Source organism: Bidens hawaiensis, unplaced genomic scaffold (genome assembly GCF_021521415.1).
Source record: "Bidens hawaiensis isolate Kalapana, Puna unplaced genomic scaffold, B.hawaiensis_p1.1 tig00008841_1, whole genome shotgun sequence".
Taxonomy (NCBI): Eukaryota; Viridiplantae; Streptophyta; class Magnoliopsida; order Asterales; family Asteraceae; genus Bidens; species Bidens hawaiensis.
In genome coordinates this window covers 271,938-295,736 of record NW_027491637.1, presented here as the reverse complement: position 1 = coordinate 295,736, position 23,799 = coordinate 271,938, and the positions used below count along the sequence as shown (strand labels likewise).

General features: G+C 33.1%; 2 protein-coding genes and 1 pseudogene across 3 annotated transcripts; 1 reads left to right on the top strand and 2 right to left on the bottom strand.

The window, feature by feature from the left end:
* Window positions 1-5,645: 5,645 nt before the first annotated feature.
* On the top strand, window positions 5,646-6,137 carry LOC143530120 (dof zinc finger protein DOF3.2 pseudogene; annotated as a pseudogene).
* Window positions 6,138-7,388: 1,251 nt separating this feature from the next.
* On the bottom strand, window positions 7,389-13,464 carry LOC143530092 (ubiquitin carboxyl-terminal hydrolase 6-like). 2 transcript variants are annotated; one of them, XM_077025717.1, is made up of 18 exons: window positions 13,413-13,464; window positions 12,582-12,727; window positions 12,423-12,458; window positions 12,223-12,330; window positions 12,029-12,129; window positions 11,688-11,817; window positions 11,521-11,580; window positions 11,365-11,432; window positions 11,056-11,106; window positions 10,364-10,472; window positions 10,120-10,208; window positions 9,969-10,038; window positions 9,010-9,090; window positions 8,641-8,739; window positions 8,498-8,547; window positions 8,236-8,345; window positions 8,086-8,160; window positions 7,389-7,555 (listed from the first exon to the last, which is right to left on the bottom strand). In XM_077025717.1, the coding sequence occupies exons 1-18, from the start codon at window positions 13,420-13,422 to the stop codon at window positions 7,500-7,502; spliced, it is 1,449 nt and encodes a 482-aa protein (XP_076881832.1). In that variant the 5' UTR covers window positions 13,423-13,464; the 3' UTR covers window positions 7,389-7,499. The 2 variants fall into 2 exon arrangements, with proteins under 2 accessions (XP_076881832.1, XP_076881831.1); XM_077025716.1 differs by having other exon boundaries at window positions 8,236-8,355; window positions 8,499-8,547.
* Window positions 13,465-15,385: 1,921 nt separating this feature from the next.
* LOC143530093 (ubiquitin carboxyl-terminal hydrolase 7-like) lies at window positions 15,386-23,582 on the bottom strand. Its single transcript, XM_077025718.1, has 18 exons — window positions 23,491-23,582; window positions 21,952-22,097; window positions 21,798-21,833; window positions 21,608-21,715; window positions 21,428-21,528; window positions 21,087-21,216; window positions 20,204-20,263; window positions 20,053-20,120; window positions 19,851-19,901; window positions 19,410-19,518; window positions 19,148-19,236; window positions 18,983-19,052; window positions 17,267-17,347; window positions 16,599-16,697; window positions 16,455-16,503; window positions 16,144-16,254; window positions 15,990-16,064; window positions 15,386-15,539 (listed from the first exon to the last, which is right to left on the bottom strand). Exons 1-18 carry the CDS (start codon window positions 23,498-23,500, stop codon window positions 15,484-15,486), a joined length of 1,449 nt encoding a protein of 482 aa, XP_076881833.1. The 5' UTR covers window positions 23,501-23,582; the 3' UTR covers window positions 15,386-15,483.
* Between the last annotated feature and the right edge of the window lie 217 nt (window positions 23,583-23,799).

Below are 23,799 nucleotides of genomic sequence, written 5' to 3'. Positions count from 1 at the left end.
TCTGGGACGAGATTGTGTCCGATATAGTTCGATTGCATTATTTACTTTATTATATCGTTCATTCATGAAGCCTGGTTTCTAACTACACGACCCGAATTGGGCCATTTTCATTTGTTTATTATGTTTTTGTTTGGTCTAGTCCAAACAATTAACTATGAGTTATGATTTATGTTTAATATGGGGTGTAGATCACTTAATTAGTTCGATAAGTTTAACACAGTTTTTAGTGGTCTGGAGCTACGAGACGAGCGGTAGGATAAATCGTTGTTTATCCAATCAAGTATTTGCGTGTTGGTTTATTGTTTAATCTTTGTTCGTTTGTTCATATACAGATTGTGGATTACGGAGTCAAAGAATGTTGATGTGTAACTCAAACTCGACTCATGGAGCGAAGATGATAACAATTGGGCCATTAATTCCATTGTATATTATGAGTTATTAATCTTTTATACAAACTTTCAATCAGTTTTAGTTTACGTTGTCTTAATTTAACAATGTTTTATCAACAATGATTTTGATACTATATATTACAAAAGTTTCTATGAAAACACCAAACTAAATTATATTAACTTAAAACTCTAGTCTATAATGTTTATTTTTTATGAGATCGAGATATTTCGTAGTAGGCTTTTGGATTTGGATAAAACTCATGTCGTGTCGAGTAAACCCAAATCGTAAAATTTACGTTCTCAAGTAAAGTTTAAACCAGCATGAGTTAAATTTGATAAATGTTAAGAAACATCGGAAAGTATTAAAATTTTACATAAAAGATACACACACTTGTAATTTTTATTTTTTTTTAGTTTTGCAACATCAATCTGCTAAAGGTAGCAGTGTACCATGAACGTAAAATGTTTTTGCTACTCATTTCAAAATTCGGCCATAAAATGGATTTCTATGCATTGAATTTTAAGAAGTTGACTCTTTGAATTGGTCATTAGTATACGTTCAAAAAGTCAAATGTAATCAATATGATGTGGTGCTCACAACATTTAATGTATAATATAATATAATAAATAAGTTTTCGATAATGACTTAAGGGGTGTTTGGGTTAGTTTTTAATACTTGCTTATTTGCTTGTTGAATAACAAAATATGTTTTGCAAAGCTCTTTCAAAAGCTTCAAATTAAAGTTTTTTAAAAGTTGTTTTTACTTTTCAAATGCAAATAACCAAAAAACAATTTTAAAAGTTAACCCAAACACGCCCTTAGTACATGCAAAATGCTTTTCATTGGCAAAACTAAAATTCAGAATATCATAATAATTTGCATATTATTTTTCTGCTTGAAGATGATTTGAATTCGGGGTTTTTTTCGAAGACAGTTATCTTTTTGTTACTTTAGAATTTAGATAAATATACAGTTTGCTTACATTACATTTTTTGCAGTCTAGCAACTTTGTTACGGGTGATATTTTACTAGATATGATTGTTATTATATAATATCGAGTTTAATTAATGATAGTAAATCAGTAATTTGCTAAACATTTGTATTCCTAAATGGATAGATGGCACTAAGCACTGTTTTGAAACCCGGTCCGGCCCTGCCGGTCTGACCGGTCCGACCGGGACCCGGTCTCAAAACCGGGCCGGGTGAGGTATTTGACCCGTTTTTGCCAAACCCGGCCGGGTTTGGCGGGTGGCGGTCGACCCGGACCCGGTGACCCGGCGGGTCTACTGTAAAACCCATTTTTTATTAAATTTAAAATGAAATGTGCATGATGGGATTCGAACTTGAGTCATTTTCTATGTAGAAGCTTTAATAACTACCCATGAGCCAACCAACTAAGCTTTATTGTTGTCTTTATTGATAAAATATATATATTAAACATAAATAAACATTAAAGTTTGTTATTATTATTATTATTTTGTGTTATTAATTTTTATATGTATATGAATATATATATATATATATATATATATATTAATTATTTATGACATTATCAGGTCAAACACCGGTCCGTCCTCCCGGGTCGGTCCGACTTTTGACCCGGTAAGACGTCCAGATCAACGCCCAGGCCAGGTCTGAAAACATTGGCACTAAGAGAGTTCACGAAATATACACCTTACTATGGAAATTGGAATTAGTTAAAAATGACAAAAGGAAAATTATTTTCTTAGATTATTTCAAGACATAAAAAATATTAATTATCTTTCATTATACAAATAAAAATCTACAATATATATAAACGAAACCTTTAAAAGCTCTATGATAGCTTTCTATATTCTCTCAAGCCAACAGATTGCATTATTTATAAATAAAGGTTTTTCGTGTATTTGACCCGAATTTGCGGGTTTGTGTCTTACCAAACCCAGATATTCCTTAAACGGGTTATAACATCTCATTAAATTAAAAATTAATCTCACCAAATTATTGATGTGAAAATTCTATAGATATATTAAACATTATTATATGATTTTTTTAAAAAAATATATTATTTATAATTAAGAAATAATTTTATAGTAAAAAAATAAACGGGTCTTGAGTTTCACCAAACCCGAATAACTTTTAAACCGGGTTATAACATTTTAGTTATATGTGAAACCTTTTTATCATCAAACTCTAAGTATATTATTACTTTTCTTACAATAAATAAAATTAAACTCCAAAAAGTTATATAAATATTAAAAACAAATAATGTAGAACAATCTCCGTAATACGGAGATAAAAACTAGTATATGTATATTTATATATACTGTTTATGAAAAAGAAAATCTTTTATTAAATAACAAATACTGATGAATAATGTATTGAAAATTAATAAAAACAAGCTGTTATACCCGCGCGTTGCACGCGGTGTTTATACGTTTATATGTCTATTTACAGTTAATGCTCAGATCTCTGTTTATATGTCTACAGTTAATGCTCAGATCTCTGATGCAGTTGAAACATATGTTGCAATTTCAAATAACGGTTTGTGATCATAGGTAAAGACGACAAACGATGAAAATATACAGATCTTTGCGTAAAGAAACAACAGGAAAAGGCGGCCGTATACATAAAAAAACACAGTAAAAATTATATAGCCAAATTTTGACAGAAAGATCTAGAAAGCAAATGGTCTAAAAAGATTATCACGGTTGGTCACTTTTATCTGCCTGAAAAATAATAATCCATGAAAAAGTTGTTGAGATTTCCTTTCTAATAATTTTAAGAGGAGTAAATATCAATCTCAGTGGACACCATAATCAAAAAGATAAGGAAAAATTAACAGACCACATATACTTGCTTAAAGCAGCATAAGAAAAATAAACTACAAAAAGAATATGGACTTCAAAATTCAAACTCAGCAATGGACAAACGAAATTCCAAAACAAAAACACAAGTTGATGCAATCGGATGAACGTGTAGTCATCGTCATCGAACCAACAACAGTAAACCTAAAGAAAATATAACAAAAAAAGAGGTTCAGACAATAAATTGTTTTCCTAACAGAAACCGGGCCACCACCGCCTACGGTTTCCTAAAAGAAACAGGCAACAGCAGTTCAAGCATCTACCCCCAACCATGGATAAACGGCCGACAACACAGTAAGATGTAGCAGGACCATCACCGTTACCTATGGTTATATTATATATTTACTTTAGTTGACTTTTTGTTAACTTACGAGTAATAAAGCTATTATATATAGTTAAAAGTTTCGTGTCATTAAACCTAAGACAATTTTTCAAAACGTTTTAAATACATAGTATTCAAATCTAAGAGATTAAACATGGATGAAACTACAAGATTGAAAAGTCTAGGATTCATCACGCATATAACAAAAGTATGTCTATCTGACTATCTTCTTAATATAAATATTATATTTTTATTAAAATTTATATGCTTATTGAATACGTGTTCTTTTTTCCTTTAAGTTTGTGGTAAGTGAGTTAATTAAAAAAAATGCTTCGGGGAATCAATCAACTATACGTCATTATTTGCTGTTTAATCCTGCAAACTCGAGTCATGTCACTTTTCATAATAAAATATTAATAATATAAAGAAAATCAAAGCAAATCTTTTATATGATATAGCATATCATTTTAGACGGCCGATTACATAAGATATATACGAATAGTAAGTCCTTTGTGGAGGTTGGTTATGTTTTATTTTTTTTAATTGTCCTTTTAGCATATATTAAAAGATTCGACATATTGGAATTTTGTGCATGATTTTGTATTTCATTATTATTAAATGTTTAAGTTACATAAATAAGATTTGTACTTTTGTAGTGTTAACAAAATCTCACTTTCTAATAGTTAAATAGTTTTCTCTCGATAACTTTGTAAGATTTGTTGTTTGAAAGGTACTTTCTTAGGATACATATAAAATTACATAGTTATCTCTAATGTTACAACTAATTGTTTAATTTTAAACCACCAATCTTACATTAATTATTTTAAAAATAGACTTTCAAATTCTTTGAATAGGTTTAACTGTGCATTTTAACAAAATATGTCCAAAAGCTAAGACTAGAGTGCATTTGGCTCTCACTTTTTTTTTACAAAAGTTAAAATTTGTGAAAAAAAAAACTAAGGATATGAAGAAATTTTTTTTTTTTTTTCATTCTCAAAAGAAAGTGAAATTTGTCAAGGAAATTAAACCTATAAAACAATTCTTAATTTGTAATGAATTTATGTGATATAACAATTAAAACAAAATTGCAATATATCACTATTGCCACCCTGACAAACACGTGGTCATCGTCGTCAACATCTAGACATCACCCGTTGCCGCGGCCCTATCCATCCCTAGGGTGGCAGCAGTGGTCAGGGGCGAAGCTTCCTTAGGGCCGAGGGTGGCCCTGGCCCCCCTGTTTTTTTGCGCGATAGTGTAAATCGACCCTTTTTCCGCCCGAAAATTTGTATACGTAGTGTAAATTTACCCGTTTTATACCGAAAATTTGAGGTCAACCCCCCCTAGTTTATGATTTTTATAATACATTTTAAGTCCCCCCCCCCCCCCCCCGACGAACTTGCCCAAGCTTCACCACTGGCAGTGGTGGCATAAATGATTGAAGTGTCAGGGCGGCAATGGATATCTAAGGAACGGTAAGTGATGTGACAAAGTAAGGGCAGTGGTGAGGTAACAATGGTGGTCGAGATGAACGGTGACGATGACAACAATTTGGTGGGTGACTAGGTTGTAGATGGTGGCTAAGTTTTTCCTAGATATTAAAGTTTGAAATTCAATAATTATAACCAATTGTCTAAATAGTAACAGTGAGAATGAGCGTTAGTGACGAACTCATAATTCTATCAAAATCAGTGTCACGTGCTTATCGGATATCAATAACACATAAAAACGAGTGTTAGATACTACATATCATATAATACATTTTTATTAGTACCGGTATAAATTGTTTACATACCAACAAAAGTTTTTCATTCATTCAACGTTTCAACCCATGACTACAAGTAACACGTTTTAATTCAAATTCACAAAAATAAATACGGTTATACAAATCTCAAATGTGGACCATTTTATAATTTTGACTTCCATTCCATTCCAATTCCAATTCCAATTCCAATTCCAATTCCAGCCCCACACACCATGACGGAGACTTATCGAGATCTCATTTAACACCAATTCCAATTCCCTTCAATCCATTCATTCATTCATCTTAAATAATAAATATACCCCAATTCCAGTTCCAGTTCCAAAATGCATCAAATCCCGTCAACATATCCACCCCAAACAAACCCTAGCCTCCAATTCCCAGAACACGAGCATCTGAACTGCCCTAGATGCGATTCAGACAACACCAAGTTCTGCTACTACAACAACTACAACCTCTCGCAGCCGCGCCATTACTGTAAGAACTGCCGGCGCTACTGGACCAAAGGCGGCACGCTTCGTAAGATTCCCGTCGGCGGCGGAGTGCGTAAGACGACTAAACGATCTCCTTCAACCTCCAACAAACGTCCTGCTGAGTCATCGCCTCCGGCACCTATTTTGAAGCCGGAATCATCTCCGGTTTTAGAATTTAATAATAATAATCAGAGTATAAAAAGTATATCGAATTTGACAGATGGATTGAAGAAATCCGTGGTGACGGATGTGTTCGAAGATCGTAGTCAGAATGGTGAATCGAGCAGTGGAGATAACGGGTGGCCTCATCTTTCTATTTTCACATCTGCTTCCACCTTTCCTTAGATTTTTATTTTTTTTTTATAAAAGAAAACAAAAAAGGTAATTGGGGATCATGGAGATATTTTTGTTAATTATGGGCTTATTTAATTTATGTTGTTATCTAAAGTTGTCAAGATATTAATTATTAAGCGTAATTATATACATCTCATCTTGTGGATATATTCTTGTTCTTATTCTCTTTTGCTACATTTTTATCTTTCTACTTTTGGAAACATGTTGTGGTAATGAACATGTTAAAAGCAAATTTTCATAACTTGAAGTTCGGGGTAGGGTAGTTGATTCACGGGTATCATTTAGTTGATTCCGGTAAAATAGAACATCGTTAGTCTTACCACAGTGAGAGCCTTCTTCATATTGAGATGATAAATGTTTTTACATTTTCTTTTGTGATTTCGGGCATGTTTCATACTGTTCCGTGGGGCGAGGGAGTTAATGTCGTTGACGTGGTCCTGGAATTTGCAGAGCACTCCGTGTCATGGCATGTAAATGTAAACTCACAATGTGGGTATTAACTGGGGGTTAGATCTGGTATGGATAATATTTGGGACCATATCTTTGAAGATGTTTACAATCATGAATCGTTCAGTTGCTTCTTGTCTGGACCACGTTGACAATAATTAATCCTCGCAAGCTGATAAGACTTTAAAATTTCTGTTGTTTTCCTTGTATGGGGATTTGTTTGCTATATTACCAACCCAAAGAGAAAGAGCTAGTGTTAGCATTCCAATGAATGTTCGTTATCTAATTTCAATGGAGATTATACGGATGATCCTGAGGTATGCCCATGTTGTATGTTTGCTCTCATTTTTAAAAATTACAAGTATGATCCAAATAGTTTATTACATGTATGTAATGTAACACTGATGCTTCCTAGCAAGAATGACCGTTGTATACTTGTATTCTAGTTATGTGAATAAAATGACTAAAATACACTTCTTTCATAAAATATTGTTTAAAAAGGCATTAATTTCAAAACCCATGTATACTAATGATAAACAGATAAAAAATAATTTTTATAAAAGCAAATCAATCTAACCACCTATCAACAAGTGGAATTGAACCTTCCCACTTGTTCAAAAGCCTCAATTGTTCAAAAGCCAACCGATTCAACAGACTTGGGCAATGCAATCGTTGGGACCACCATATCTCTGACTTGTCTACCAGATCATATATCCAAATTATACACCAAGGGATGTGTGTGTGTGTATTAAAATTATTTTACTAAAAAAACTGAAAGCACATAATCAAACACAGTTGTGAAATCGAAATGGGGGATTAATTCCTCACTCTATGTTATAAGTTGGTGTAAACTAAATGACAGTTGAAACAATTAAGATACACAATTATAACAGAAAGCAAATCACATTACATGGGAAAGGTGCGCGCCTTGTACATGCAAATGTAAGCCATATGCCAATCGCCTGTAGCAACAAAACAATCAATCAATCAAAGTATTAGACTTGTACAATACAGTATATAGTTACCAGAGTTACAACCCGTTCGAATGTTTGGAATTGAGTTTGAAACCAACTTATTGACTTTTCAAAATGCCGTTTTAAAAAAACCATGATTTGTGGCTTTTACGAAACAACTTTTTAACCTTATAAAAAAGCTAAAACAAAAAGACTTATGTGGTTGCTAAACATTTTTTTAACTTATTCTTTTTGAAAAAGCCAATAAGTCAATAAGTTGTTTTCAAACTCAATCCCAAACCTTTAAAAACTTTGTTACTATTTGATGATTTCTTATTTTCAAGTTCAACCTATAATAACATGTAACAATAAAAAAGTACTAAACGATTACCAAGTTTCAAAACCGTCCAATTTAGATCACTTCAGTTATAAAAAGTTTAAAATAACAAATAAATATTAAAACGTGAGTGATTTTTGTAGTTGAAAAAAGGTTCGTGTGGCTTTAGTGAAACTTGGTTACCATTTAATGATATACATACCTCCTCCAGAAAGTTTTGGAATATCCTCTTCCCTTTGTGGGATTGGATTATCATCATCGAATTGAATCCATTTCCCTACATTAAAAATCAATTAATAGGTTCTTACTGTAATAAAGTTGAATAAGAGTAATGCCAGTTAGGTGGACTGACCATTTTCTTGCTTGACCCATGCAACATAGTGACCTGAATCTGCACTTCTGCCTTTGTGAGTCAGCACAGCCACCAAATCATATACTCCAGTCAACTGGACATTCTTATCAGAACCAACCCCTGAAACATAGTAATAACCAAATAGAAATGAACCTTTAAGGTAGAATCACCAAAACAACTGGTTTTTTACAATGTCAACTCATTTACTTTTGAACGTGTCTGAAATGGTTTATAAGAATAAAAATTTGTAAAAGGATGCTAACCTTCTCCAACAGTAGCTTTGGATGATTCACCGCTTCCATTTGATGGTCCCTGGGTGAATTATATAACATTAATTGTGTAGTCTAAGTAAAAGCATCCATGTGAGATTTACATAAATTGTACTAAAATCTGCATAGTACATACCTCTGCTGCATCAGGCATGTTCACATCAGTGTCCACTGAAGCAGAAGTCTTTTGTTTAAGTTTCAAACCAGCCTTTCTACCATCCTCATCTCTTAACATCTAAATACATCAAAAGTCACTTCAAATCCAAAAATGAACAGCATCTATAAATAATAATAGTAAACTAATACGTAATAACCGTAAAATAGTTGGAAAAAATACTACACAGCTAAATATACAAAAATCACCATGATGAAATTATTGAAGATCAAAGTGCAAGAAATAGAAAGAAACTTTACACTTTTACCAATTTCATCAGCCAACTTCATTAATCCCCATTTGTAACAAAATGCATTTTAATCCAAGTTACATAATGTAGAAGTTACAAACCTGACGAGGAGTTTCTAGCTTTTTGCGAAGATCATCTGAACAAAGATCAAAAATATCCAACTCCAATGGATAATCAACTTTCTGAAAGAGAGGAAAAAAAAAGGATAAGTCAACAAACTTGATTCTGACAAATGGCATTCAAGAATGGTCAAATTAAGAGCATAGTGTTTTGTCTTCTAGATCATCACAATTCTCCTGTCTTCTAGATCATCACAATTCTCCTATACATAGTCATAAATCCCCAAATTTGGTCTAGAAGACCATCTCCAACCACAAGTGCCACTATTCAATTTACCAACTTATACTGTCCTCGGATATTTGAATCATTTATATAACTGTTCAATAGGGGTGGGATTTGGTACAAACAGCTTTTAACGTGAGGTGTAAGAAGCACTAGAGTAATTACTAGTTTATTACTATGCTATAGTTATTAATAAGTACACTAGTTCAGTGTAATGTAATAATTAATCTAGTGTTAGCATAATTACCCTAATGCCCCTTAGACTTCTCACGCTAAAAGATGTTTGTACTTGATCCTAACACTTGTTCAGTATTCCAAAAAAAAATTTTTACATGTACGCAATGTATCGTTGAATCAATCTCATTAAGATCTTTTTAGTAAACCCAGTAGCGAACATGAGATTTAATTACTTTACTACGTGTGTTGGCAGAAATTTGGAAAAACAAAAAATATGTCTAAAGATTTCAGGTTAATTTGAAAAAACAAGAGTTCCGGGTTTCTTAGATGATTACAGGTAACGTGATTTTTTATGCTTTAGAAAAAAACTTATGGCAGTGAGCCTAGAAGTAACCACTAACCAAAGGCCTATATCACTTTAAATTATGTCTTTAATTATGAATTTGAAATATATTTGTTTAGAAACAAAAAAAATTATTTGTTTGTAACTATCGTAAATGTTACTATTGTGATTATGTTTATCTGTGTACAAGTATATTACCCTCAAAATCTTTGCTTTCTGATTAGATTCCCTCTTCCAGAAAAATCGTACAAACTGGATAGTCAAGTACCTGAACGTAAAAAAAAGTTAAGGTAAACATGTGTCTTGTGCAATTAACACGTTACCGAAGCTAAAACCATAAAGCAGTTACTTTGGCAATCCATTGATGCGTGAATCCTTCAAGTAAATTGCACTGCGTCCCAAAGAAGGAGAAGCCTTCTCTAGCTCTGATTTCAGTCCCTGCAAGAAATAATATTAGGCCAACATTACTAAAGAAATGCAAATGACTTCATGAAAGTAGCATTTACTAATGACTTGCTTTCAGTTTGTGACAGAAATAAGAGATAAAGGCAAAAATTATGCAAAAAATGCAATTACTTTATAATAGTACTTACATGCTTAAGCCCCTCATGTAAATGATTCACCTCCTGTGATATGTGGCATTTGAGAGAATAAACTGTTTCTGTCTCCGTACTTTCTTCACCACTCTCTGCACAATGCACTCTACAGAGCAACATACCGTCATATAAAATCAAAATGGAAAAAACATACAACAAAAAAACTATTACTAATAAGTTCACTTGAAATATAAAATTGGCATTTTATTATAGAAAAAAATTCTAAAAGTTTAAAATTCTATATACACCTTTCAAAATTCATAAAATCGTTAAATCCTTTCTAAACTCATATTTTGTATTCACAGAAAGTATGTCTTTCTATTTGTTTATTCAATGAACCAGGCTGTTATAGTTAATATTAATAATTTTAAAAAATAAATATAGAACGGGTAAATATGTTACTTTAGCGTTTTGAAAAAGTGAATATAACGATAGTATGATACAACAAAATCAGAAAGGAAAAAAAACAAAATGCTGACCTTTTTGGAGAGTATATATGAAATTAACAATTTTTATAAACGTGTTATGCATCTCATCCAGATTTAGAGATTAGGGTGCACAGTGAAGAAAAAATTCACAGCTATGAAGAGTTGGGAACATATTTTTTCAAAAGGAACTGAACTATCAGTTCTACAATTTGATTTTAAGGATGACTAATGTGTTCATTAAAAGTAGAACCCAACAAGTACCTGCTGACAAGGTCGATACCAAAAATTTCTTTCACCGTATCCACACTTGAACTGCATATTAAATGAGGATACAATTTATTAATTAGATGGAACATAAAGCAATTCATATTAAAAATAGCACTTTCTGACTGGCTCATCAATCTACTACGTTGGCAGATGCACAATATCATACTTATGGAGATTTTCTAACTATTAAAGTATATCAATATTATATTTGTACACAGTCAAGTCTTGTCGAGCATCTCTAGAACTAAAAAGACAAACATGTCCAATATCAAGTTATCAACAGCAAAAGGAACATCAAGATACCTGGTACTTGGTGATCTAAGGGCCTGAGATAGAGTGTACAAAATCTGCGTCCAGCATTCTTCAGCATCCTGACAGATATCAAAAGGTATTTTATCAAAACTCAAAACATAAAACAATTTAAAAGAAACAACCATAAATGAATGGCATCAAAGAAACCTGTTGCATAAAGGATCCATTGTGCAGCTGCCCAAATTGAGGATACTTTTTACGCAATACCTATGATCATAAATGATGTGCCACAGAAATAACAACTTTGTTTTCAGAATTCTAAGAGAAAAAGAAGTGCAGTAAACAAAATGAAAACACAATGAGATGAAATGTACCATCCAAAACTGCATTGGTGCAACTGGCTTGACATTCTTATCAAGCTCAGTAAATAAGTCTCGAGTTGCGACAGTCAAGAGATGGGAAGACTGATCCAAATCATTGCTTCTACCAGATTCCGGCGGATACCTAAGCAATATAAAATAAACAAATTTGGTATCGGTAGCAAAAGAATAGATGAATTGCATTGAAAAAGAAAAAAAATTTAACTGATTGAAAAATTCCATCTTAATAACATAAAAAACTGCAGCATAAAAGCAAAGCCATAGTAAAACAAAATCTAGAAGCTAAGCACCATCGTAGACCGTCATCGTAGTCCTTGCACAGAAAAATTACTCACTTGATCAATGCAGATTTTAGCTCTGGAACTGAATGAAGACATTGCATGGTGGAATTCATGTAGCAGGTATTTCCAAGATTAAATAATCCAGCAGAATGGCCCTACAAAAAATTTAGCAAAAAAGGTAGGTAATGTACTTCCAGACATTATGACTATGAATTTTGCAAGTAAAACAAAAACGTCAAGAACCTTACCACAGCAACTACTTGTTCTTCTTCTGGAAGGTCTTCCATGAAAACAGGGCCTTGCTCTGGAGCCTTTACAATCTCGTCAGCAGTTCCCACCATCATTAACTTTTGACCCTGCAAATAAATAAAAAAAGAAAAGAGCATTTACCACCAATTTCAAGAGTACAAGACAACCAACAGTCAAATGTAAGGAAAAAACCATTCACCTCTTTTATCCCCAACTTGGACCAATCAGAGTCATCCTAGTTAGCAAAAAAAAAGACAAAAGAAATTATGAGACTTTAAATAATAAAACACTTTACATTGCATAGGCAAAGAACCTAGAGAAAACTATGGTTCACAAAAACATGGTATTACACTATTACCTTTAATATTCCACCTTTCACCATAATCTTTTGCCTTTCAGGCGGCACCCCTGTGAGGTCATACAGCTGACATTTGAAAACGTATGGGGGCTGGGTTGTATCTATCTCAACTCCCGGGTATAACTCCTTTTGCCACTTTACACTCACTGTGATAATAAGTACATATGAGTTACAGAGAGTCAAAACATACCTCACAAAAACAAACATAATCGAAGTAACAAATATGGTGACGTTGTACCTTATGGAAGCATCATATGAGCTGCAGAGTTATTTACATTTCATATATAAAAAGGCCCTCGTAGCTACCAGCAAGAATTTTAAGAAGGGAAAAGTAAACTAGCCAGATATAATATAATAAAGCAAGTGACGAATACACACAGTAACATCCAAAAGGCAAGTCATGTAAAAGAGCTAACATACAATCATATAAGCAGAATTAAGTTTGAACAGTTTCTTTCTATTGGAAATGAATATCTGTCTACAAAGTTTGGACAGTGTTTATTATTGGAAATGAATATCTGTCTATTGAACTAAGCCTATATATCTTTTGAACTGAATCCAAACAAACACACTCATTTTTTTTACAAATGCATATATATTAACTAACAACAACCTACTCAATTAATTAAAAAGAAATCAATCAGAGTACAGCAGAGAAAACAAGTAATAGGTAATACATAAGAGATATAAACCCTAGATAGGTGAAACAAAACAAAACAAAAGACAAGAGCAAATAATATCAGATAGAAATTGAATAATTGCAAGTCAGATCTGAAATGAACAATAGCAGATTATGTAAATTGAGCAGGAAGAGATGGTGAATGAATGAACCTGTCGGCATAATTACGGAAGGATTGTTGATCGATAGATAGCGACAACGGAAGAAGAAAGGCGTGAGTTCCTGTGTGTGCGTTGTTGCTTGGAGGGAGGAAAGGCCAACGAGTAGTGACCAATTTCTGAAGATCGATCTCAATTGAGTAGTGTATTTGTGGATTGGGCCTGCTTTCTTATTTATTTATAAATGGATCCATATAAATTCACCCGGCCCGTCACCTTGAGTGGATTGATATTTCGGTGCAAAAAACCCTAACCGAATTGGGTTTTTTTATACATGACTTTTACTACCCAACCCTACCCGTATGGTACAGATAGGGTGTGCATTTCAGTACCAAAACCCGTACCCGGAACCTGACCCGATTTGTACCTAGTATTACCCGAAAATCGGAACCAGTTCCATACCCGAAACCGGGTTTTCCAATACCCGATCCATACCCGAAATTGCATGAAAAGTACCCCTAAAAAAGTGACCCCCCCCCCTTAAATAACCCAGTCTATACCCAGAAAATATCTCAAAAAACCCCAAAAATAGGGTATCCAAATACCCAATTTTAAATTACATGGTTTTTATACCTGACCCGAACCCGATGCATAGGGTATGATTTTTAGAGATAATATCCAGGCCCAAACTCGACCATGCAATAAATAAGTTTCCAATACCTGGTTACACCCGAAACTGGGTGTTATAAAAACCCAAATTGTGCGCCTCTATGCACACCAACAACTAATAATGAGGTATTTGGTAGTTTATAAAGTAATAATTCCACCAACAAAATTGAGGTTTCTTTCATTTTCTTTCTTCTAGCGTGTTATAGGCGCGCACACAGAGTTTTTGATTTGTTTAAAGGAGTTGCATTATGTTATCTTTATATTCGCAAGCGGGCATCTATTGGTTTTTTTACCAACTGATAGTGAGCCGGTATATTTATATTCGTGATTCCCGGTGTATATATGCTCTTCTTCGGTTTAGCATGTGGTCGTGGAAAGTGTGGAGTATCCACAATGTCGTGCATGCAACTACCGGCCCAAGACATTAATGGGTACTAATCGGTCTACATGGTTTAACAACACCTTATGGGCTAGTGTATGATAAATCAGATGCGGATGGGTGTTCCAAGTTTGATGCGGGTAATATCTGGGGTCATGTCCTTGCACAGGAGTAAAAGTATAGGACATGGCCCTTGAATGAGCGAGGTAATTGGCATGTTGTGCATGTGACTATTGATCCATGATATTTGTGGGTATTATCATGCTCGGTCTTCTTGGTGTCTTAAAAGTGGGTGTATGATTGATCGGATCCAAACATTGTGTTCCAAATTTGGTGGGAGTAACATTTGGGATCATAGCCTTTCACTATCTTTGCAATCATTGAAATTGACACATGGCTTCTTCTACGGGATCCATACAAATATTGATTGTTGTCATTTAAAGCCCAAGGTGCTATTGTTAACATTTCGAAGAACATTGGTGGCATAATTCAACTTCAATTTTTGTATGTTGATCGTGAGAAAATAGGTGTTTTGAGAAAATGTCAAACCCGGGTCGAATCAAAATAAGAACACTGTTAAAAGCAAAAAAGATACTATTGTTCATTACCTTTTTAGTTTACAAATATTGTGGCTTTAACAAATATGATTTTTTAAAAATAGTTTTCTTACTTTTACAAAATCCGTCACAAGTTTGCAACGAACACAAACGTTAGGGTTAATAATTGTTACGAAGACAATAATACATTGACAAAATATTAAAAAACCAAGAAGGAAATTTACAAGCCGACAATCTTTTCATTGGTTATCTTTATAAAGCCGTTCCATAAAAAATTTAGAAAAAGAAACTTGAACATAACGGTACTTCAGGCGACGTGCCTTTAAATTCAGCTACCATATTTTAGCTTGTCTATACTAATCATATTTTTCCAAATTATACACCAAGCAGTTTATATATTTTCCATTTTTACTAAAAGAAATTGAAAGCACGCAATCAAACACAATTCTAAGTTGCTGTAAACTACTAAATGACAGTTGAAATAATGAAGTTACAGAATTATAACAGAAAACAAATCACATTACATGGGAATGGTGCGAGCCTTGTACATGCAAATGTAAGCCATATGCCAATCACCTGTAATAACAAACCAACCAATTAAATTATTAAACTGGTACCAAATGGTATATATGTGGCAAATGTTCGGGTCCGATGGGTTGGCTCGTTTGTCAATACGAGGAGGTTGGGTGGACCAATTACAACAATCAGTCCACAAGCAAATGTACTGAAATTGCCAGTTATATCATATTCATCAAACTTGTCAATTGGACCAATTACAATAATAAAATATTCAACTGTTAACTTTTTCGTTAAAAGACCTAATGATTATTTTTTCAAATTCAACATAAAATAAGTTATAAGAAAAAAATACTAAAAATTCAACATAAAAAAACATTATGTCACTTCGCTGGTAAGCAGTTTCATAATAACAAAACAATATTGAAACCTGAGTGATCTTTGTAGTTTTTAAGTGACTTTAGTGGAACAGTAAAACAGTTTATATATATATACTCTATATATACATACCTCCTCCGGAGAGTTTAGTTATATCTTCTTCCCTTTGTGGGATTGGATTATCATCATCGAATTGAATCCATTTACCTATATAGGATTAATATCACTTGTTAGCTTCTTATTTTAATAAATTGAACAAGTTGAACGAGAGTAAGAATGGACTGACCAGTTTCTTGTTTGACCCAAGCAACATAATGACCTGAATCAGCACTTCTGCCTTTGTGAGTCAGCACAGCCACCAAATCATACACTCCAGTCAACTGGACATTCTTATCACCTAAAACATATAACAATAATAATAATGATAATATTAATAATAATAATCAGATACAAATACAAATGAATCTTAAAGGTATACTTACCAAAACAAGTGGGGTTTTTATGCATTGAAAATTCAAAGTGACAATGTCAACTCATCTACTTTTGAATGTGTCTAAAATGGTTTATAAGAATAAAAATTTGTAAAAGGATGCTAACCTTCTCCAACAGTAGCTTTGGATGATTCTCCGCTTCCATTTGATGGTCCCTGGGTGAATTATATAACATTAAGTGTGTAGTCTAAGTGAAAGCATATTCGTGTGAAATTTACATAAACTGTAACAAACTCTACATAGTACATACCTCTACAGCATCAGACATGTTTACATCAGTGTCCACTGAAGCAGAAGCCTTTTGTTTAAGTTTCAAACCAGCTTTTCTACCATCCTCATCTCTTAGCATCTATATACATCAAAAGTTCAGACCCAATTTTATCAGCCAAGTTTAAAATATGTGCAAAATAGAAGCAACATACAGTTAATTACCGCTTTTAGCAACCAAGTTGCACATTATACTAATTGTAAAATCGAACGACCTCTTCAACAGGTAAGCCACTCATTGTTTTGCTGATTTTTCAAATTTTACTGACACGGTGTCTTATATACCATTTTGGGTATATGACAGGAGACATCTAATGTAACAATTACTAATTAGTTTTTGAATATTAATTTTAAATAAGATCATTGTTGTATATAAGTTTATTTTACTAATTATCAACCAATGCTACATCAGTAATTTATGGACAAAACCAGTTAAAATGAGGTTGATTGCTACTATTGCTGATAAAACTGTAACTAGGCTTTTATTTTTTACCTACATGTTTGACCTAACTAAAAAATGATTTGCTATTATCAGAGAAACAGTTTAATGTTCATTTCTAATTATGCAGTTTGCCCTAAAAATAACTTCATTAATCCCCATTTTGTAAAAATTGCATTTTAATCCAAGTACATAATATAGAAGCTACAAACCTGACGAGGAGTTTCAAGCTTTTTACGAAGATCATCTGAACAAAGATCAAAAATATCCAACTCCAACGGATAATCCACTTTCTGAAAAAATAAAAAAAATCAACCATGCAGAAAGTCAATAAACTTAATCTAGATAAATCAAATACAAGGATGGTCAAATTAAGAGCCAAGAGTTTTAATGTTTTGTATTTTTTTAGACCATCAATTTGGTATCAATCAATCATGCCCAGTAAAATCCCACCGACAGCAAAGCTATAAGTAGGGTCTGGGGAGAGTGGGATGTAGGCACACCGTACCTCCATCCAAAGGAATAAAGAGGTGGCTTCCAGAGAGACCCTCGGCTCTAGGTACATGTGTATGAAGCAAAATAAAGGAAATCAAAGTTTAACAGTTATATAAAAACTACTACTAATTATAATAATATTAATAATAAGATCACAGTTTAACAGCTATATAAAAGCTAATAATAATTATAAAAATAATAATAATATATGTAAGGGAAATACCATTATGGTATGTGACCTAAATAAGTTAAGTCTAAGCCCTAAGGTATTCAATTCTCTCTAAAAATCCTTAACTTTAATTCTACTTCTCCACGAATTCCTATCCTCAACCATGCCCTAAGGTAATCAATTTGGTATATTGAATAATAATTTATATAATTGATCAGCATTAAAAATAAAAATGAATATATACACAGCATATTATTAAAACAATCTCATTGAAATCTTTGAGCAAGCCCGATAATGAAAATGAAATTTAATTACTTTCCCATGCATATAATTAGTTTTTAATCCTTTTTAGCTATACCAATTGATGGTAATAACAAAAAATCTAATGTCTAGAGAAAATTTGGTCATTTTGAGAAAATTAAGTCCAGGGTCTCTTTGGTAACTACAGAAAACATGCTTTTTGATGTTTTACAAAAAAAAGTATGGCAACAAGATTAGAACTAAACAATAACATCTTTTTCACATGCCATGCACATCAGCCCTGAAAGCAATAGCCTAGGGTTATCCTAAAAATAAGTAGTTTCCTAGGAATACTAGGAATAAATCATAGCCATTGGATCATGTTAATCAATGGTTGAGATTTAAAATTACCAATAACCGACATAGTTTCCTATAATTACTCTTTCATCATTATAACCGACATAGTTTCCTAGAATTGTTCTTTCATCATCATTTGTAATGCCAAATGTCAAAAATTTGTTGGTTCTTACCATTCCTAAAAAACTCCTTATTCTTATTTGAACCCTTTTCTATCACTATAAATGCTATTGTAATTATGTGTGTATAGTGTATACAGCTAAAAATACATAAATAATTTAACAATTCAATATAAACAACTAGTTTTATTTCGTGTAGAACATATAAACTAATTTAATACAAAATAATATAAAATGGTATGTATCTAAGTTTATATAAAAACTAGTTGAATTACAGGGGTATAATATGAATTATTTATACAAATACAAAAACAAAAAAAATACGATTTAATATAGTGCGCACCTATATTTATTTATAAAGAAAATAATTTTATAGGAAAAAATTACGGTGTAGATAAACTAAATAGAGTTCAAAACTTCAAATACGGTGCAAACTTAGAGTGAAACCAAATTTGGTGTAAAAAATATGCTCTTTTCACACAAAATGTGCATATATATATTAGTGATGAAATAAATGCATGTTTAGAGAGAATTTAGTTTGTTGTTACCCTCAAAATCTTTGCTTTCTGATTAGATTCCCTTTTCCAAAAAAATCGTACAAACTGGATAGTCAAATACCTGCATGTACAAAAACAGTTACGAAAGGTTAACATGTGTCTTGTGTAATCAACATGTTGTATTTTGAACCAGAAATAAAACCAAATAACAGTTACTTTGGCAATCCATTGATGCGTGAATCCTTCAAGTAAATTGCACTGCCTCCCAAAGAAGGAGAAAACTTCTCTAGCTCTGATTTCAGCCCCTGAAAGAAATAACTCAGTCAATACATTGCAAGAAATCAACTAGTAATGCAATAGACCAACATTGATAGAAGAATGCAAATAATAACAAGACAGCAACATTAACTAATGGCTTGCTATACTGTTTGCAACAAAAAATAAGAGAGAAATGCAATTACTTTATAATAAAACTTACATGCTTAAGCCCCTCATGCAAATGATTCACCTCATGTGATATGTGACATTTAAGAGAATAAACTGTTTCTGCCTCTGTACTTTCTTCACCACTTTCTGCACAATGCAGCCTACACCGCAACATAACATCAAATAAAAACGAAATAGAATGAACCATCATGCTTTTAACCATAAATGTTTTCAGCCATAACCGTACAATTAGAAATTAAGATAATTAGTTCACTTGGAATATAAGACTGGTAAGTCTTGAAAAATTTCGTGTATGCCCTTCTAAACGATTATAATTTAATATTTATTTTAACTAGAATTAGAGATTAGGATGCACAGTGAGAAAAATGCACAGCTATGATGATTTGGGATCATATTCTTTCAACAAGAACTAAAATATCAGTTTCACATTTGGTTCTAACCATGACTAATGTAAAGTAGAACCAACAAGTACCTGCTGACAAGGTCAACACCGAAAAGTTCTTTCACTGTATCCACATTTGAACTGCGTATTAGATGAGAATAATAGTTATTAATTAGATAAAATACAATGCACTTCATATAACAAAATTTGCATTTTAGGAGTGACTCAATATTTGTAACAAAAAGGAAAATCATGACCAATATTTATCAACAACCAAAGGAATATCAAATACCTGGTACTTGGTGATTTAAGGGCCTGTGAAAGAGTGTACAAAATCTGTGTCCAGCATTCTTCAGCATCCTGACAGTTACAGAAAGGTATTAATTAATAAAACTTTACATAAAAGAATTTGAAAGAAAAAAGATGAATGATGTCAAAGAAACCTGCTGCATAAAGGATCCATTGTGAAGCTGCCCAAATTGAGGGTACTTTTTACGTAATACCTACGATCATTAATGATGTGTCACATAAATGTATCTTTTGCTGAATTTTATGAGTAAAAAAAAAGTGCAGTAAACAGAATAATAAGAGAGTGAGATGAAAAGTCTATGTTCATGATTCATCAGCTTAAGCCTAATGAAACTGCATGATCTAGTAAGATCATATTTAGCAATACCACAATATCTATGTTGGTTGACTCCAGAATCTAAAAGACTAACAAGTTGTCAACTTATTGACTTAATAAGATAAGACTTTAGTAAGATATTGTCAGGCAAGTGGATGGAGTCTGAAATATTTTTGATATTATTATATAATATGTTCTTAATTGTGTTTTCTAATATAAATAGAGCAGGATAGTTCAGTATAATGTACTCCTTCAATATTCAATATATTAATCAAGAGAAAGAGTCGGGGGATGTCTTCCTCAAATCTGTCATGTTCTTGTGTATAGCTGATTGTTTGGCTAACAATCTATTACAATAAACAGTGATACTTAAATGATTTAACACAAATCCGATTTGGGAAGGCTAATTGTATACCACCAAAACTTGGCTTTGTCCAGTTTTACACTCAGTAAGAAACGAAAGAAAAAGTAGATTGGGTGATATAAGGGCAAGGTTGTCAAAAAAGCAAATGTAAGTGGTGTGTGCATCACCTTTGGTGGTATATAAACCACCAGCCTTGGAATTGGAGTGTGCTGAACAATTGAGTGGTTTTTTCTGACTTTTAACAATAGTAGTATTATCAACGTGTGTTTATTACTATCTTCATAAAACAACTGTTCACCAAATCCATATTTACAATGCAAGTAAGGGGAAAATGTACCATCCAAAACTGCATTGGTGCAACTGGCTTGACATTCTTATCAAGCTCACTAAATAAGTCTCGTATTGCAACAGTCAATAGATGAGAAGACTGGTCCAAATCATTGCTTTTGCCAGACTGCGGCGGATACCTAAGCAATAACAAATGAACAAAGTTGGTGTTAGTTAGCATTTATTACTTTCTTCAGATAAGAATAGATAATTCCGACGAAAATGAACAAAAAAAACAGTAAACTAATTAAAGGATTCCATCAAAAAAACATAAGAAAACTACAGCATAAAAAGCAAAGCCATAAAAAAAAGCATCGGGAAGCTAAACAATATAGTACGAAAATAACTCACTCGATTAATGCAGATTTCAGCTCTGGAACTGAATGCAGGCATTGCATGGTGGAATTCATGTAGCAGGTATTTCCAAGATTAGATAATCCAGCAGAATGGCCCTACAAAAGATTTAGCAAAAGGGTAGGTAATTTACTTCTAGACATTATGAATGTGAAACAGAAATGTCAAGAACCTTACCACAGCAACTACTTGTTCTTCTTCTGGAAGGTCTTCCATGAAAACAGGGCCTTGCTCTGGAGCCTTTACAATTTCGTCAGCAGTTCCCACCATCATTAACTTTTGACCCTACAAATAATAAAAGAGAATTTACCACATTTTCGAGAGTACAAGACTATAAACTGTCAAATGTAAGAAAAAGACCATTCACCTCTTTTATACCCAACTTGGACCAATCAGCATCATCCTAGTTTAACAGAAAAAGATAGTGAGATTATGAGACCTTAAATAAATAGCAGATTGATATATTGCATAGCCAAAGAACCTAGAAAGATTATGGCATGTAGAAACATGGGATTGATTACCTTTAATATTCCACCTTTCACCATTATCTTTTGCCTTTCAGGCAGCACACCTGTGAGGTCATACAGCTGACATTTGAAAACATATGGGGGCTGGGTTGTATCTATCTCAACTCCCGGGTATAGCTCCTTTTGCCATTTTACACTCACTGTGATAAGTACGTATGAGCGACAAAGAGTCAAAACATACCTTCTAAAAATAAACTTAAGCAAATACGGTGAACTCGTGCCCTATCAAATTTGTAAATGTATATCTGTCTAGAAAATACATTCCACTGGAAGTGTGACCAACATATACTAAAACAAGTAAATATTATCCCACAATTATATAACATCACGAGAAAGAAACTCCCTTCGTTAGATGAAAAAGGACTACCCTAAGTCCCTAGGCTCAATTAATCCTATTTAGACCACTCATCATTTACTAATATTAGCCATATATGTAAACTCATGCATGCCACTGCCACATACCATGTCCAATCCCATCAAAACTAGCAAAGGCCACAAATCATCATCATCATCATCATCGTACTCAGTATATCCCACCAATAGCAAAGCTATGGTGGGGTCTGAGGAGGGTAAGATGTAGACAGCCTTACCTCTACCCTTTAGGAATAGAGAGGCTGGTGAGACCCCGGGCTCGATAGTAGTTTTGCATCAAGCCTTGGACATAAGGCACATAACACTCAACCATCGGGACACCGCCGATTGGTGCATGTACCCTTGTCTTTCGGCTATCAACGCCACCACATGATGCCTGATTAACCTTCCGCCACTTTTCACGTTATTTTCACGAGATTTGTAAAATAACGTCAAAATTAGTGCAATTTCACTTTTACCCACCTGAGGGTTCACACATATATACATTATATGAGCGCACCGCAAGCAGGGCATAAACCTTCAGTTAAAAACCATTGAAGTATAGAAATTCAATCCTTCCCCATCAGACAATACTATTTAATGCCTTTTGTTAAAATACATATGTTATAACAAAAAAACGTTTTCAGCACCTTTGCTTGACCTTACAGTAATTTTCTTTCCATATAGTGCCACAGTAAGAAACATCTTTTTAGACTAAATATACCCAAAAAAAGAGAGAAATAATTTTAAAAAAAAAACTCATAACCTAGCTTAATTCAGAGCAGGTGTGCAATTTTGATTTTACACAGATACATAACTGTCTATTCAAGTATGCTTATTGTTTTCTATTGCAATAGCTTTGTATCTTTTGAAGTGATTCCAAACAGCACACTCCTCTTTTTGAAATGTAAATATTATTAACAACAGAAATGTATCATTCGATCTCACTACACCACGGGAACCAGGTAACACATGAGAGATGCAATAATTCAACAGCAAATACAATAAGCTAATGAAACACATCCAAATTCAACAATTTCAAGTCACTAGCATATCAAATCAGAAATAAATAAACGGCAGTAGATTGTGTGTTAGTTTGAATGAATAACGAATTACGGTGTGGCTGGTTGATGAATCAACGTATAAACAATCAAGAAGAGGTGAATGAATGAATGAATCTACCTGTCGGCATGATTACGGATTGTTGGCGGGAACGAGAGAGGCGTGTGTTGTTGTGTTGTTTTGTGTGTTGCTTGGAGGAAAGGGTAACCGAGACACCAGCTTAAGATAAACGATTGAGAGGGAATCAATCTAAAGGGGTGTTTGGGATTTGCTTATTTTAAACAATTTATAACTTATTAACTTTTTTTAGGAGTAACAGCCTAACTGGCATATTGTGAGAAAAAAAATTCGATAACTTCCTTTTTCTTATATTAAATACTAGTTTTTACCCCCGTAATCCCCGTATTACGAGGTCGTTTTATATTATTT

Bases quoted from the DNA above. Each gene is read 5' to 3' on its own strand.
- LOC143530093 (XM_077025718.1), bottom strand. The intron at 21,217-21,427 runs GTGAGTTATTTT...GTTATTGCTTAG, and splicing joins CTGAAATCTGCATTAATCGA to GTATCCGCCGCAGTCTGGCA. The intron at 19,237-19,409 runs GTAAGTTTTATT...TATTTCTTTCAG, and splicing joins TGCATGAGGGGCTTAAGCAT to GGGCTGAAATCAGAGCTAGA.
- LOC143530092 (XM_077025716.1), bottom strand. The intron at 11,433-11,520 runs GTTTCTTTGATG...GATATCTGTCAG, and splicing joins ATGGATCCTTTATGCAACAG to GATGCTGAAGAATGCTGGAC. The intron at 10,039-10,119 runs GTAACTGCTTTA...TTTTACGTTCAG, and splicing joins CGCATCAATGGATTGCCAAA to GTACTTGACTATCCAGTTTG.